The sequence below is a fragment of the Rutilus rutilus genome (genome assembly GCF_951802725.1).
Source record: "Rutilus rutilus genome assembly, chromosome: 3".
NCBI classification, from domain to species: Eukaryota; Metazoa; Chordata; class Actinopteri; order Cypriniformes; family Leuciscidae; genus Rutilus; species Rutilus rutilus.
This window is the reverse complement of record NC_140211.1, coordinates 17,894,932-17,911,237: the sequence shown is the minus strand read 5'-3', so window position 1 is coordinate 17,911,237 and position 16,306 is coordinate 17,894,932. Positions and strand designations below refer to the sequence as shown.

At 38.9% G+C, this 16,306-nt stretch overlaps 1 protein-coding gene across 3 annotated transcripts in view; it reads right to left on the bottom strand.

The window, feature by feature from the left end:
• Positions 1 to 243: 243 nt before the first annotated feature.
• exoc6b (exocyst complex component 6B) overlaps positions 244 to 16,306 on the bottom strand; it is a 95,975-nt gene continuing 79,912 nt past the window's right edge. For 2 of the 3 annotated variants that reach the window (XM_084403439.1, XM_084403440.1), the window contains exons 21-22: positions 6,541 to 6,653; positions 244 to 2,193 (exon numbers count right to left, since the gene is read on the bottom strand). In XM_084403439.1, coding sequence (XP_084259565.1) covers positions 2,067 to 2,193; positions 6,541 to 6,653 — 240 coding nt within the window. In that variant the 3' untranslated portion in view covers positions 244 to 2,066. The remainder of the gene's footprint in view (positions 2,194 to 6,540; positions 6,654 to 16,306) is intronic. The other variant, XM_084403438.1, reaches the window with a different exon arrangement.

The window sequence follows — 16,306 nt, the reverse complement described above, 5'->3', positions numbered from 1 at the left end:
GCTAAGTAGAGATATAAAAAAAACAAATACAATTATAAAACCACATAAAATTACTAAAACTAAAAAGACAACTTAAAAGCTGATTCAAGGTATTATTAAATACTATAATGGTCTACTAAAAGAACACTGATCTATTGGCAAGGCGCTCATGTGGAACACACGGGTTCCATGTTGCGACCATGTCACATGTTTCCATTCTGCAATTCCGCTATTTTGTGCCAACTGATGTGCAGATGCAAAATAAAAGTACACAGTCTCGATTTATTACATATTTGTTGGCATTTGCAGAATTTATTAGTATTGTAATATTCATTAGTGGTTTAATATAACAATCTGTACAGTGCATCTCTCTCTCTCTCTATATGTTCTCTACAATCAGAGCTGTCTGCAAAGGCTGAATGTTCTCATGCACGCTCACTCTCATACACCAATGCACATCCATTCCCTGGTCACACGTCCAAGGCCAGGTGCTGTGCGGAAAACACATGAATCAAATATTGGCATAAAAATAAAAAAAGTCAAGGCACAGACAAGAAGAGCTGAATCCAGAAAACTGCTTATGTAGTGCTTGTCCTGTCCCTAAAACTGAAGAATTCCCTTTATAGTTTAATAATTTTGCACCTACTGTAAGGGACAGGCTTCAAACATACATCTTTTGTGCCAGTAAAAAGAAAAATGAAAGAAAAAGAAAACTCCCGTTAAACAAAAACAAACAAAACAATCCCTCAGTTCAATTTGAAGAGAGAATATAATATTGCACCCTCATTCCTATCAGGGAAAATATAAAAGTTATGGCAAGACGTCACCGTTTAAATTCAAAGAGCCATTTAATATTAGTTTTAAATGTACAGCGGTGTACAAACTCTGGACCGTTTACGCCTGCTCTTGTATAATGTCTTTATCTCTAAGACATTATAGTAGGTTCCAGGCCTTACACATCTTCAGTCAGTTCTCGCATTGAATGCTATATTTGCAATCAATGAATACAAGAAACTTAAGCCTCTATTCTGCACAATGGAAGTCCAATCAAAAACAACTTAACCTTAATCTGGTAATTTTTGTGACAATAGTAAACTAATCGTTTCCAAAGCTGCCACACAACTGTCATTCTTTAAGGTATTAAAATATAATCTACGTCTTGGCTGTAACAGGCTAAAGCTGGAGTATGTCTAGTATACAATTACTATGCATTAAATATTTAACAAGGTCAGTAACTGGATTCCCTGTATTGAGAACGGCAAAAAAAAAAATCTGCACTCACATGAACCCTTGACCCATCTGTGAGAATATTCATTTATCTTCTCACAGATATTAAAGGGATAGTTCACCCAAAATGAAAATTCTGTCATCAATCATTCACCATCATGCTGTTCCAAACCTGTGTGACTTTTTCTTCTGCAGAACACAACAGAAAATATTTTGAAGATGGTTGGTAAACAAACAGTTTTGATTCCCATGGGGGGAAAAGGATACTGAGACATTTCTCAAAGTATCTTCTTTTGTGTTCCACAGAGGAAAGAAAGTCATACAGGTTTGTAACATAATAATGACAGAAATGTAATTTATGGGTGGACCATCCCTTGACAAATTATGACAGCAATATTCAAGCATAGTTAGTGTTCCAATTTCCTTTAACTTTGCAGCAATTTAAGTAATATCCACACTACAGTGCAACTGTAGTTGTCAAATTCAAAAATAAGATAAATAATACTTTAGAACTGTTGTAAAGGCAATTCAAATTGTGAGACAGGAAGTTAGTGTGACAAAAGAACAATACAAGAGAATAAAACACAACAAAAACCAGTTTTAAAGAACAAAATGTGATTTGGTGTCCTTTGTGTTCAGTTAGTACACAGGAAGACATGGACACAATATCACACAGGCACGGGATGGTTTAGCAGGTGCACCTTTCAGAGAGGAGCATTACTATGTGTATGTGTCAGTCCAAGTGTCTTTGTGTTAAAAGAACAATATACCCAACTAATGTAGATGTGCAAGCGTAGTCTACACGCTCTGATGGTGGCAAATCATCAGGACGTGGGCCGTCTGTTGATGCGTTGGCTTTCTCAGGCTTGGTTGGTGGCGATGAGATTTTTCAGCTGTTTGACAACAGTGTCTATAAGCTTCTGCTTGTCCCGTTCGTTTTTACGGAACTGAGCGAACATGTTGTTCTTGCGGCTGGTGTCCTTCATCCTGCACACAATGAATTAAGCATATCAGATCATTAGATTACAAAAAACAGAAAAAAGGAAGATGCAAAAGATTGGGTTTTTTCACTTTGATAGTTTAGACTTTCATGTACTGTATCCTCAGTGTGAAATGCTCATAAAATGAAAACAAAGAGAGTACAGAGTATGTAAAAGTAGAATACAGAAAATGAAAGAGTAGGATGGCTTCACTAAAACATAACCTTTCCATATTCGTCACTCATATGAAAACTAGCCAAGGAATATGATGAGACAGGGTGGCCACTTAAACTCAAATGTAATGTTGGTCACAGGGTGCTGTACCACTAAAGAGCTCAAGGAAGGGCACAGACTTTAACTGAGACTACCATTGTGTGGTCAAGAAAGACATTCCAAATGGTGCTTCCATGCAGGAACCTTGGAGCAGACTTGCATGGAGGTTCTAATGATCCTGCTCACTTTCCTGCCGCTTGTGCCAAACGCTCATTCTCAGTAGCTTGGAGATCACTGAGCCAATGCATGCACATTCCTCTCATTCGCAACCGGCCAAACCGTGGCAGAGCTAGGCACCAGAGTTTGACAAAATACTGAAGTGACCCATCATCATTAAGGCATTGAAAAAAAACACATTCTTTTATTCTGCATAGTCTGTAGTCCTCCGCTTTTAAAAGGCGGCATATCATGAAAAACAGGATTTTCCTTGCTCGTTTGATACTGAAAAACAAAACAGCAAATCATCAATGAAAACAAAAATGTAAACAGACATCATTTACATGCTTTTAAAAGTCTCATGCTAACCAAGGCTGCATTTATTTGATCAAAGTCAACTGTAATATTGTCAATTTAAAATAGTTGTTCTCTATTTTAATGCATTTTAAAATGTAATTTATTCCTGTGAATTTTCAGCAGCCATTACTTCAGTCTTCAGTGTCACATGGCCCTTCAGAAATCATTCTAATATGATGATTTGCTGATCAAGAATCATTCCTTACTCCTTATCAATTTTGAAAACTGCTTAATAGGGGTGGGAATTTTTAGGCACCTCATGATCGAATCCGATTCCGAGAGTCACGATCCGATTCCAAAACGATTTATTATTATTAATTAATTAGTTTACTGACTTGAAAGTCCTTTTTATTACATTTGTAATTATATGAACTTTTTACAAATTAAAAATATAAATTAAAACAATTTTATGTTAAGAATTGAGAACTGAACGTTCTCCATTCAAGAGCTGATGATTTTTCTCTTTCACAGATTTACTGATGACATCATAGACAGCGGGAGATCTAATAAGCTGTATTCACACTAATGCACAGATCTCCTTTAATTTAATGCATCCTTGCTGAATAAAATTAGTTTCTTTAAAGGTACACTGGCAAAAACAGCCTGTTTAGGGTTAGACAGTGGGTAGAAAATGGCAAAACTAAACTTTGTTAAAAAAAAAAAACATTTAATTAAAATTTCCAGACCTTTCAAACACAATGCAAGTTACAAATATTGTGAAAGAAAGAGTCACTCTGTTACAGAAGCAATTTCATGATCACCACCAGCCACGAATCCAATCGTTCTTTTTCTATCAACTCATCCTGCGAGTCTTATTCACTAAATGTTATTAGGCGAGATAGCCATCACCACGGACACATATCTGTATTGCCATAGTGTGCATCACTGCTTTTTTACAGAGAGCCGCCTGTGATTACCATGGTGATAAGAATCACCACCGCCTAGTGAGGAATGCTTGCTTTGTTGAGCATGAGAGTTTGTGACTCGCTTCTGGAGTTCAACAAACAAGTGGAGATGGAGGCGGACAGAGTATTAGAGAAGTGATTCTCAACTGGTTTTGCTTCAGGCAAGGATTTTACACTGACCATCGACCTGACCAAAAAGCCAAATTGTTGATTAAATGATTAAAACGACAGACTGTTCTCGGTTGCCGATAACTCATTGCACAAAACATTGTAGTTGGCACAAACCATGTTTATTCTACCTGCAACTGAACCCTTACTTTTTTCTACCTTGTGTAATTTTGCTCCATGTTTTTGACGATGACGGCACTGGCCTTATGTGGATAGCTGCTATGGAGAACTAGAACTTTTGAAATTGACATTCACAACAGTCTATTCATTTTCATATTTAAAAATGTAGTAAAATAAATTAAAATTGCAACATGCAACTTTTAAACGGCATTTTTATTAAGCATTTACAAAACCATATCCAGGTAGAAACCATATTTGTGTTGCTCTAAACTTAAAGTGCTTTTTTTTTGCATTTTTCTTCCCTGCTATGACCCCATCAGAACAGCTTGTAGGACATTTCTGGGTCATAACCAGTGCTCGAAGTGGGCCGGTACATACTGGTACGCAGTACAGGCACTTCTATATTTTAAGCCGTAGCGTACCCTCACTTGCATATGCACTTCTCACATGTTGCCGGTACCAGGTTCCACTGTAAATTTTTCGCTGCGTTCACTCCTCATCACACTATTGTTTTCCTCCAGCGAAAACAGAACATGAAGACACTTGAAAATTAATTTTTTTTATTAAAACGTATTATTGTGGATGTGGTATTAGATTAACATAATGCACAGAAATGATTAAAGACACAATCACACTGTGAAAATGATTTGTTGGTTCAACGTAAAGTAGCCTTACCTGGTTGCCTAAAGATTTTGAGTTCATTTAAACAAAAAAAATTAAGTTGATACAAAGAAAGAGATTAGTTTATTCAACAGAAACTCTAACAATTATGTAATCTGAACAATGTTTATGAACCTAAGCTGATTTGACTAAAGGGATTTGTGGTTTTTGATGTCGCTTTGAATTATAGAATTGGCAAATTGCAGATTAAACATATTGCCAATCTAGACAATTAACCTAATATAAGATTTGTCTATATTCTAAACTAATATTAATTAATGAGACAATATATTTAATGTTTTTTATTAAAAACTACCCACATCAGACTGAGTTTAGTGCATTTCTATTTTATATTTTTCCTCTTCTGGATGTACAAAAATGGGACATTTAACCAGTACCAGTAAAATATATTGCCCATCCCTGCAATGAGGTGATACACAACCACATCACTGCTTCCCTGACTTCACTTCCTCAGTTCAGATGCTTCCTCCACTTACAAACAATCATGATTTTATTGGATGAGGTTTTTTAAACAAACTAAAACTCATATTCTTATATTTAATCTTCATTTCCCCTCTCTAAGTAACTAAAAAGCCTTTTCTTTTTAAGTACACTCCAATTTTTCTCTTCAGCGAACAGGTTGTGCTCTGATTCAACACACAGACACAGACAGACAGACACACACACACAGTATTCGTGCTTAGTAGTGTGCTAACTCTGGCCAGGCTAAATAATACAGATCACTTTCACTGAGAAAGAGGGGTAAGAGGGTAAGGCTGAGGTAAGTGCAGGGGGTGGGGGGTGTTGTGTAATACCAATCCACTGCTGTTTTATATCAAAGATACAAGAGGACAGACAGAAGAGGGAAGGAGGGAGGGAACGAAACCGAGAGCGACAGAAGAAAGCTGAAGTGATCGAGGTCACAAGTCTAGCAAACATACACACACACAACATTGAGGAATGCATACATTCTGCAAACATGTACTGAGTTTTAATAAACAGCATGCAAACACTAACATTGACACTCTTTCTTGTACATAACATACAGCAAAATCATAAAGTGAACCAAACCCTGCAAGCATACACTGATTACACACTGATCATGTGAGTGATTATAAAAAACTTGTAAGAAATGTCCAGGTCGTATTTTACACCTAAATTAAAAGAAATAAAACAAAACAAAACATATATAATGTATTACTATTATTGTTGTGTGTGTGTGTGGTTCAGGTATTCCCTACGTTATGGGAAAAATGCCCTCACAAAGATAGCAATATCTGAAGTCCTTGTGGGCACATTTTTTGGTCCCCATGAGGAAACCGTGTCTAAGTGAAATTCTTGGGTAAGTCATGGGTAGATTTAGGGTTTGGGGATAGAATATAATGTACAGTTTATACAGTATAAAATCATTATGTCTATGCAATGTCCCCACAAAACACGAAAACCCATTTATTTTCTTTATGTAAAATATTGTTTCCTATTCTTATTTTGGGAGGTAAAATATAACCTGGAAATTTCATGAAAATCACCAATGTAAGGGCACATCAACAAAATGCAGAATACTTACGATCGAGAAATCCTACTCATGAGTAACACATAAGATAATGAGAGAAAGAGAAAAAAACCTGTTTGCATCTGATCAGATGTCTTAAAGTAAGTGCATGTGGTTTGATGAGCGAGAGATGAGAGGAGAAAGAGATCAGTGTGAGACTCACTTCTCTAGGAGGGCCAGAGCCGTGTGAGGATTGACTCGCAGGTACTTGCAGGTGGGTCGGCCGTAGTCAGCCAGATACGTGGACCAGTCCCACTGAGTGAAGAGATCCAGTAACTAAAACCAGGATGGTGGTGGTGCGGGAAAGACAAGACAAAGAGAGATCATTAAAGTTCATTAAACACCATCACTGGCCCTTGTTAGATCAGGCCAGTTCACTTCTCCCAATGTTACATAAGTGAGCAGGGCCTCTTAAATGAGATTATAGAGGAGACACAGGGGAAAGCAACATGACAAAGCAGGGGATTAGAGGAGAATGGAGAGAGGTTAAAGAGAGAACAGCCATTTACACTCTTTCACCCTGAATGCAGGGCTCTTTCTGACCCGGACCTGACCCGATAATGGGCCGGTAATGACCCGTGATTGACCCGGCCAGCTACTGACCTTGCTGGAGCCTGGCCAAAAATGCACCCCTCAGCACTGGCTCAATAAACAACAGAGCACATTCCTCCCTCCCAAACAAACCCACTCGCACAAACACACACACACATTTAGACGCAGATTCAGTGCTGGGAATGCAAACAAACACAATCAAACATGTCATCAGAACTTGCCAACAGAAAAAAAAAAAAAAAAAAGGCAAATGAATACACAACAACCTCTGTATTCAACCGTAAACACACATAAAGGACACATGAAACCATATATGCCTATGTGTGCAAAAGGGAAAAGCATCCAGGAAAGCAAGAAATGTCTTTATGTTAAATGCACTGTTTTTGAGCTACAGCAGGTTTTTATGAAGTCGAGCTACAGTCTTAATCTGTCTTTTTTATTAATTATATGTCAAATATGTGCACATGTGCAAATAAGTGCACAAAGCTGATGAAGCCACTCTATAAATGCATTATCAAGTTCTGCTAAGGTGTCGGGCAAAATTTCAACAGCAAAAAAGGACTACTGTCTATTGTCAATAGTGTAGCGGTACATAAAGCACAATTCATTCGGAATTATCTTTCAAACCAAACAACTTTCTGTTGGGTCAATCTGAGTGACCAACTTGAACCCATAGCGCAACCTGCATGGAGAATTCATGATTGTGTGGATTATTACTGAAGCGACTGAATTTTGCCAGCAAAAATTCGGTGAACAACAGTAAATGATCGCAGCTTTATTTCGCCTTTTCAAAAAAAGAAGAAAAGAAAAGACCAGCAGTCAGACTAAAGCATTTTCGTGAGCAAGTATTGTTTTAGTCCAACTGAAATCAAAATGTTAATAAACAACAAATTCAACCACCTGTATTTTCAAACAAAACTTCTCATGAAACAATGCACACACGCACACCCTGTGCGATGGCAGATAAGCACCTGCGTGAGATAAGTGATTTCTGGATTTGCATACATATCTTGTTTTTTCCTTTCTCTTCTTCCCGCTAGCATGGTCTATACAAACCCACCAAGGGAGGAAGGCTGAGGAGAGGAGAGGAGAGGAGAGAGAGAAAAATAGGCCAGGTTTTGCCGCTGTCATTTGTAATCTGAATGCACTTGCATTCCACATAGCGCTAGCTAGTGTGTCAAACTCGTCCATGACCTGGGTTTCACCTTTCCGCTCTGCCTCTCCGCTCCGCCTTCACCTCCCAATGAACTTCCACTCGGTCTCTCTCTTTGACCTCGGCGTGACCCCCGACAGTGTTATCGGCCCCTTTCTGAACAAACAGAGGGCCACGCTAGAGAGGAGCTGGGGCATGGGGGCGTGCGGGCGCTGGATTATCACTTCCTCTCATTCTTCTAAAAGAAAGAATGATGGAGAGAAAGGGAGCAAAAAAAGAAAACATGACGTTGCACATTGATGTGTTGCTCTCGTTTCCCTCACAGCCTCAGCGTCACCCCTCGTTCACACTATCTCTCTCCTCTCTGGGCCGTTTGGATAAGGGCTTATAACAGTTATTCCGACCGTCGTACTTGTTTGTTTGGAACATAGCAGGAATAACTTTTCTCGTTAATAGCCTGGGGGTGTTGGGAATTGACTGCCGTGTTGTTCTTTTCTCCCCTTAGACTTGTTGCACTTTCTGGCAGTGTTCTGGAAAAACAAGGTTTGATTTGCCACTTTACTCGTGCAATAAATCTAAAAATGCTCTGGTGGGGAGTTTGTTATGTAATGATCTAGTTACCTATGCCCTAGTAACCTAGTAGCCATCTACAAACGGCTTGTGAATAACCAGCCAATAGAGTATAATTATTCATTATGACTTCATGAAGTCGATGCGAATGAGCTGCTATGTAAAACTAAGATGAAAGGATACCGTTCTTAACCTCTAAGTCGGTTAGTTTTGTGTTCTCTAGTCACTAATGCTGAATTGTTTTTTTTTTCCTCTTTGTGCCATCACTGCCACTATTAATTCATCCTTGCCTTCTCCTCGCACTCCTTTTCTCATTAGTTCTCCTCTCACCTCTGGCTGCCCTCTGGCTCTCAATGTTGTTTAGTGCGTTCTGGAACTATCAGCCCCAGAGGCTCATGCAGGCCAAAGTCAGTTGAGCTTAAGCCTGAATAATGATAACATTGATAATAACCAGCATAGAAAAGAGAGATCAGCCTAGTAAAGAAAGAAATAACAACAACCCCACTTTGCTAAAACAAACTAGAAGGGAGGAAGAGAGAAAATGAGGCCAAAGTATCTATAGTTAAATATACAGATTGCCTGACCTATATTCGAAAATGCCTATGCAGTTATCTGGTAGAGTACAGCTTCGGGTTGCATGTTAATAAAAATGTCTTCTAAACATGGGATGAGTCACAATGGGCTGGTATGTGAGTCGTGATTTGAACCGCAGCAAATAGGGCTCAAGTGACCGGTCATAAATGTGAACGACGAGCAAATCCGATACAGATACAGCAGCAGTAAACCTCCGCTGGGAAGAGCAAATATGAACATGAGATATCCAGAACACCTTTAAGTGCACCAGTGTTTTCTCTGATGTAGTCAGTAAAAAGAGCAACAAGTGTTCAGTTTTAAGGGATAGTTGGCTAAAAAAAGGAAACAAAGGAAAAGTCTGTCATCATTACTCAACCTTATGTTGTTCAGACCCATAAGACTTTTGATCATCTTCGAAACACACACACACACACAAACCTTTTTCATTTGTGTTTCAAAGATGAACAAAAGACTTTGGAATGACATGAGAGCGAGCACATAATGACAATTTTCATTTTTGGGTAAAGTACAAGGTGATCAATTAAACATTCAAAAGGTTTGGATAAGAGCAGATTTGTTGGGTCTATGGTTAATACAAATACTGGTGAAAAATCAGATGGTAGGCTGCAAACTTTATGGAATGACTAACAATTATGATCCCCAATCATCCTGTCCACCCCTAGTCAATCAAGCGGGTGGTTTTGAACTCAACCCTTAAGGTGCCTAGTTAACATGCATTCTGATCCTCATACCATCACCGCTAATGATTATTTCTAGAAGTTTCTGTGAGAAATCTGTTAACGTTAATGAGAAAAGGCAGGTCTTATCTTGACATTAACCTGCACATGTAACCAACAGAGAGAGGTCTGAATCAAAAACACACCCATCCACACTACTGCATTTTCGTTTAAAAACGGAGACCTTTTGCTACGTTTGCACCTCCCGTCCAGACTAAAACGGCAAAAACGGAGACCCAAAACGGAGAAGTTTAGATACGCTGCCGACCCGTTTTTCGTTTTGAATCTCTGGAGGTCAAAACGGAGGACTTTAGAAACGATGACGTAGTAGAGGCTCACGCTCGGATCTATGATTGGGTGTCATCAGTCATGGCGTATATCTTTGCTAGCATCTGTTGTGCAAGTAAATTCTGCATTTTACAATGCTAACTGCCTACATGCGCCGGAGGCAAGCTATTATTCGAGCGATCTGTGACAATTCCCGTGTGCAGCGGCGGTATCGACCGTACATGGAGCGTCGGTTTTGGGTTAACCCGGGAAGAACCAGCGCATGGTGGGATAATTTTATGAATGAAGTTGTGTTTACACCGGCACGCGCATGCCCAGTGTTGGTGAATGGTCACGTGATCCGCGTTTTCAGTCGTTTTAATGTGGACGGAGATCAATTCTAATACGCAGCTAAAACGCTGGTGTGGACGGAGATCATATTCGTTTTAATTCTCTGTTTCTAAACTAAAACGCAGTAGTGTGGATGAGGCCTTAGCTCAACTATCCATGGCTCTGGATCATGTGAATGTAGAGAGAAGAGTGGAAAGAAAAAAAGGGAAGGCGGAGCAACTAAAACATCATTCAACACCAGACGGTCAAAGTCCACTGGGAGGAAAATGATAAGGAGTATCTGTACCGAAAAAAGGAAAAGTGGCTCCCTGGTTCTCAAGCCATTTTTCAGTCCACATAGCAGTAGCACACAAGGTCAGAGGTTATCCATAGAGGTTATCCTGGCTTAGACTCCATCTACGCTAAAGTGTCCAGCAAACAGTAAGCATGAGACACTCAAACACAAATCTCAGTCTATGCAAACAAACATGCTCTTAACTGCAGGGAAACGACATGTCAATCAGAAAAGATTAACAATGTTGAACGTTTGCTTTCGCTGTCTGTGAAAAAAAACACTTTAAAATGACAAAGTCGTAGAGGCACCAGTGCTGGGAATGACAGCATCTGTCAATCAAAACGAGAGAAAGTGGAGAAGAGGAATAAGAGACAAGAAAGACAAAAAGAAAATAAAGGGGTCCATAATGGAAAAAAGATGATGTGGAGGAGGAAGAGAAAAATGATGGCGAGGGAAAGGAAGAGGAGGTAGCAGAGGGAGAGCAGGAGAAGAAGAGACTCCCTCTTCTTTGCTGCCTCAGAATGTTGTGCAGGTCTCAAATGAGTCAAAACAAGGGAATAAAAATAAAGGAAGGAAAAACATGTTCAGCACTTTACAATAACTCATCTTTAGTTAATACAGGTATATAGCTAACAATGACATAAAAAACTTTTATAGCATTTATTAACCTAGGCCAATATTAAAGTTGCAATGTAACAGAAGTAGCAATGGATCTTTTATTCCTTTGGTGAAGTTCACCCAAGTTATCTAAAAGAAAAAAAGTACAGGGTGGGGACTTTTGTATGTGAATTGAACTTTCAGTTTACTGTAAGAAAGGGGTGGGGTATGAGCTGACTAAATGATCGGATAGGTCAAGCATGTCACCAGAGAGAAGTTTGTTGTTTAACTGGAAGATCAAGTTATGAACTTTTGATAAAAAATTACTAGGTATTAGTCATTGTAATTTTATATCTAATGCATTAACTAATGATAACAAACGAATAAGATTCAGAATAAGCTTAATTGCCAAGTATGTACCTTTCAGTACACATGAGGAATTTGTCTTGGTGACAGAAGCTTCCACAGCACAGACAAAGATAATAAAAATATATACAAATATAATAAATAAAAAAACAATAGACAATATGTGTATGAAATCTTAAGTGTTACAGAGACATGCAAGTAACAATCCTAACACAATTTTGAAGGAATAAATCAATAAATAAAAAAACTCAAAAGATATTTTGAAGAACATCTCAGTTTTGACGGTGAATAAATGATGATAGAATTTTAATTTCTGGATGAATTATCATTATGAATTTTGCTGCTATATTATGTTAACAAAATAAATGGCAGAGACGTAAGTCTACCAAAAAGAGGCAGTAATGACCTGTACCCATCAGAGTACTCCAGAGTGAGTAGGACATAGTGATCCTCTCGTTCAAATAGAATTCACCCTGCACTGAACTCTGAACAGAGTAAAATCAGAGTGAGTGTAAAAATGAACAATGACCACTTACCATTGGTCTGCTTTGCTAGGATGCTGTACTCCCTTCTGCTGGTGGGTCTGTGCCACAACTGAGTGGCTCATTTAATTACATTAGTAGAAGCAGAGACCTAAATGATTAAGACTGGCCAGAATTCTCAAGAGGGCTTCAGAGGATCTCAGCAGAGCAGAAGCTCCAGTCCGAAGTATTCTGACAGCCGTAACTTGATTAAAAAGGGTACAAACATTGCTGTAACAGGCCGCAGGACACAGAGTTCATGAGATTAATTTTCCACCTTTTCAACTCAATGACAATACTTAATTGATACAGAGATTCTCTTGCTGGGCGTGTATAGTACAAGTCACTACAGGATACTGCTAATCTCTAACTGCAAAGTGAACATTTACTGAGGGAACTCTAAGCATGTCCGAAAAGCATGAGGGAGGTTGGGGTTAGAGGGTGGTCAAGATGGAGATGGCTGCGGTGGCCGCTACACTGCCTCTAAGCTGAACCCCTCTCGGGTCATTGTTCTGTTATCAGCCCTGTTCGCTCCGTTTGCAAGCCACATCAGGGACAAGCAAAAACAGCCCTCTTCCTGAGGCCACAACGTCTAAGGAGCCATAGTCTGGGGAAGACTTGGCCTCAACCTTACCTTCCTGTCCTCTTCAGACAAGGAAGAGTTATCTCTGGGGTTATGGTGTGTTGAAGCGGTCATAGAGACCTGAGGAAAGTGGCTAAATCCAACAGAATGCAAAATTGTCCCATTTCTGAAACATTTAAAGATTTCAGAAGTAAACCTTATTAAAACCTGGTTCATTGAAATCTCAGATGACAGAAAAATCAGATGACAAAGACAAACTGTGACTGAAGTATTATAAAAAGTTAACCAAAAGTATAAAAATTATTTTAAAAGATAATAAGTAAATACAAATTATATTACATAGAATAATAAGTATTTGGGTCACAGAACAGATGATTTGGCACGTCCCTTGGTATACTTTCTGTGACCTTCTGGTTGACTTGTTTTGACACCTATTTTAATAGTTACGACTGTAATTAATGGACGTTTGACCATTTACGTTAGTCTAGGGGAAGAGTGGCCTCACTTTCAACTTCCTGTCCATTCAGAAAAGAGAGTTATTGCCAGGTCAATATGACAACAAAACAGTCACAAGCCCTTTCAGTCCAATCTAGAAGAGATCAACTAAGAAAGAGTGGTACAAATAAATGAGCAGTATTTATGTGCGAACAGTAACATTTTGCATTTGGAGGATGAGCTCATTTTCACTGTCCATTTCTCCACACAACCCATTTTAAAGGAGTTGCTGGTGGTAATTAATAACTGTTAGACTGAAGAACTTGGCACTGGCCTGGGGAAGACATGACCTCTCTTTTACCTTCCTGTCTATTCCGACAAGGTTAGTTATTGCTTGGGAAGAAGTGTGACAGAATGGTCAGAGCTGAGCCAGTAGCAAACATCTAAAAGAGCCTGCAATGTGCAAAGAGAGCTAAAAGGAACACAGAACAGAATAAATATGACATTGAAATATTTACGAGAAGGTTTTAACATTTTTAAATCAGAATTATGTTCTATGCCTGATCTAAGTATGTTATCTAATTACTCATATAGACAACAGTTATTCAGAGGAAAATATAAAAGGAAAATGATAAAGTAGTACACAATAGATTTGGGCCTTCATTATGTAACAGGCCACAATGAAGCACAAAAGTATATATGTACATAAACTCAAACCTTATATGTAAGATGTTGGGGTCAATACTTAAAAAAATAACACTTTTCTTCAGCAAATGTGCCTTAAATTGATCAAAAGTGACAAAGACATACTGTTTACATGTTTGTTTTTTTACAAAAGATTTACATTTTAATAGCTGTTCTTTTGAACTTTCTATTCATCAAATAATCCTGAAAAAATGTATTACGGTTTCCAAATAAGTTAAGCAGCACAACTGTTTGCAACACTGATAATTATAAGAAATGTTTCTTGAGGACCGAATTAACACAATGCAGCCTTAGTGAGAATAAGAGTCTTTCAAAAACACTTTCAAAAAGCCCCTTAACAGTGCAGTTCTGCATTGACACACACAGTGTTTTTTATTGGTTTCCAGAATCATACTAATGCCAAGGGTGTCTCATCGTTCATATTTATAAGAAAAGAGCCTTTTTACAGCTTACAGGATATGGACAAATCAAAACTACTTTTGATAAAAAGTACTTTTTCTTACTACAGCTGCTGTAGGAAAATGAAGATGGAATGTGGATCTGTGTGCGCGTGTTGTGGTGAGAGACAATAAACCAGCATTACAGAACTCCTATCCCTTTCACAGGGCATGAATAAGGATATAATCTGATAAAAGTTTTTTTGGTGATGCCGTGATGCTGTCTCTATGGACGTGAACTCTGATAGCCCTCATGATCAAGGTCAAAGAGAGGCTACAGACTGAATACTGCTCACTCATAATCACCACAGCATAAAGACAAACAGATAAACAGCAACCAAAGAAAGTGAAAGAGAGAGAGAGAGAGAGAGAGAGAGAGAGAGAAACAAAACAAAATTAAACTTAGGGTCAGGTTGGTGCTTGTTATCCCAGCGGAATTTACCAAATCCTATTTACCTTACTAAATGACAAACAAATTGGTCGACAACACATTGTGTTTTCCGGTAAAAAGGTGATGAGGGTTGAGATGGAGGTTGCTAAAGAGGCAAGACCGGTAAATCAACCTTTCTGTCAAGCCTTTAAGTAGAAATTCACAGAGGGAGGAGGAGAATGAGAAAATAAGCTAAGAAAAATAGAGAAAAAAGAAACAGGGGGTGGGAAGAGAGAAAAAAAAGGAGTAAAAGGGAAAATAATACCAGTCTCTTTTCTGTACCCCCGTTACCCAGGATCTCCCGTGAGGGCATAGCCCCTGGCGCGGGGCTGAGCTAAAATGGTACAGGGTAAGCAGCTCAGACTTTGGATCCTGCATGACTCCCTGACTGGACCAAAGCCAAGGTTACCAGAGGGTCAGCTCCCCCTCTCTCTGTCCCGATTCCAGCATGTATAACATGCATAACACAGAGACTTGCTGCTTTACCATACAAACCCTCCTCGACCTGCCAATCCTAACTGAGCCCGTGAGAGACGGAGAGGGAAAAAGAGCGAGACAGATAGCACGTCAGGCTTATCGTCCGCTGGCTCCGAGGGAATGCAAGCAGGGTCGCCCGGAGGCCACTCGACTGGCCCACCCCCTACTCGCTCACTCTCCCTCTCCCTTGGACGGAAAGACAGGCGGAAGGCTGGAGAAAGTGATTACACCTGGTCTAGTTCTGGCTGTTAACTAGAGGAAGGTCAGCCAGCGTGCGCCAGGGCCAGAATGAGTTCACTGTCCAAAACATCACATTCATGTATCTTCCCACTCGCTCCCACATTCTCTTTCCTCATCACTTAGAGTTGTCAGCTGTGTGCTCTACATAAAACAATGGGTGAAGTTTGCAGCAAACATGCATAAACACATTAAAATGACTACACATGACAATATTGCTGAGTAGTATTATGTATATGAAAGTAGTGTTAAAAAAGGATGATTCTATGTGCATCTGAACAAAAGAAAAGTATTTTCCAGGAGAGCACGGCTTTCATCCTGTAGATCAACTATGTATAAGTGTTCCATCATGGGATGACATTAAAAATGTGCATGTTTCTTGAGAGGTTAATCATGCGCAAGTCGCTTTGGATTAAAGCATCTGTTAAAAAAAAAAAAGTGTAAAAAGATTATACCTAAAGCATAATCTATAATTAAAAAATATATAGTTTTTAAAACTCAATTACTATTATATTCTAAGAAAACCAAATGACAAGCAACTTATTGTAGTGCCTCTAATATACTATGTTGATCAGGGTTGAGTACAATTCAGAAGTTAAGAATTATAAGAAATTTAACACAGGTAATTCGTTCTGGGAAATATAGAAACTGAATGGAACATTCT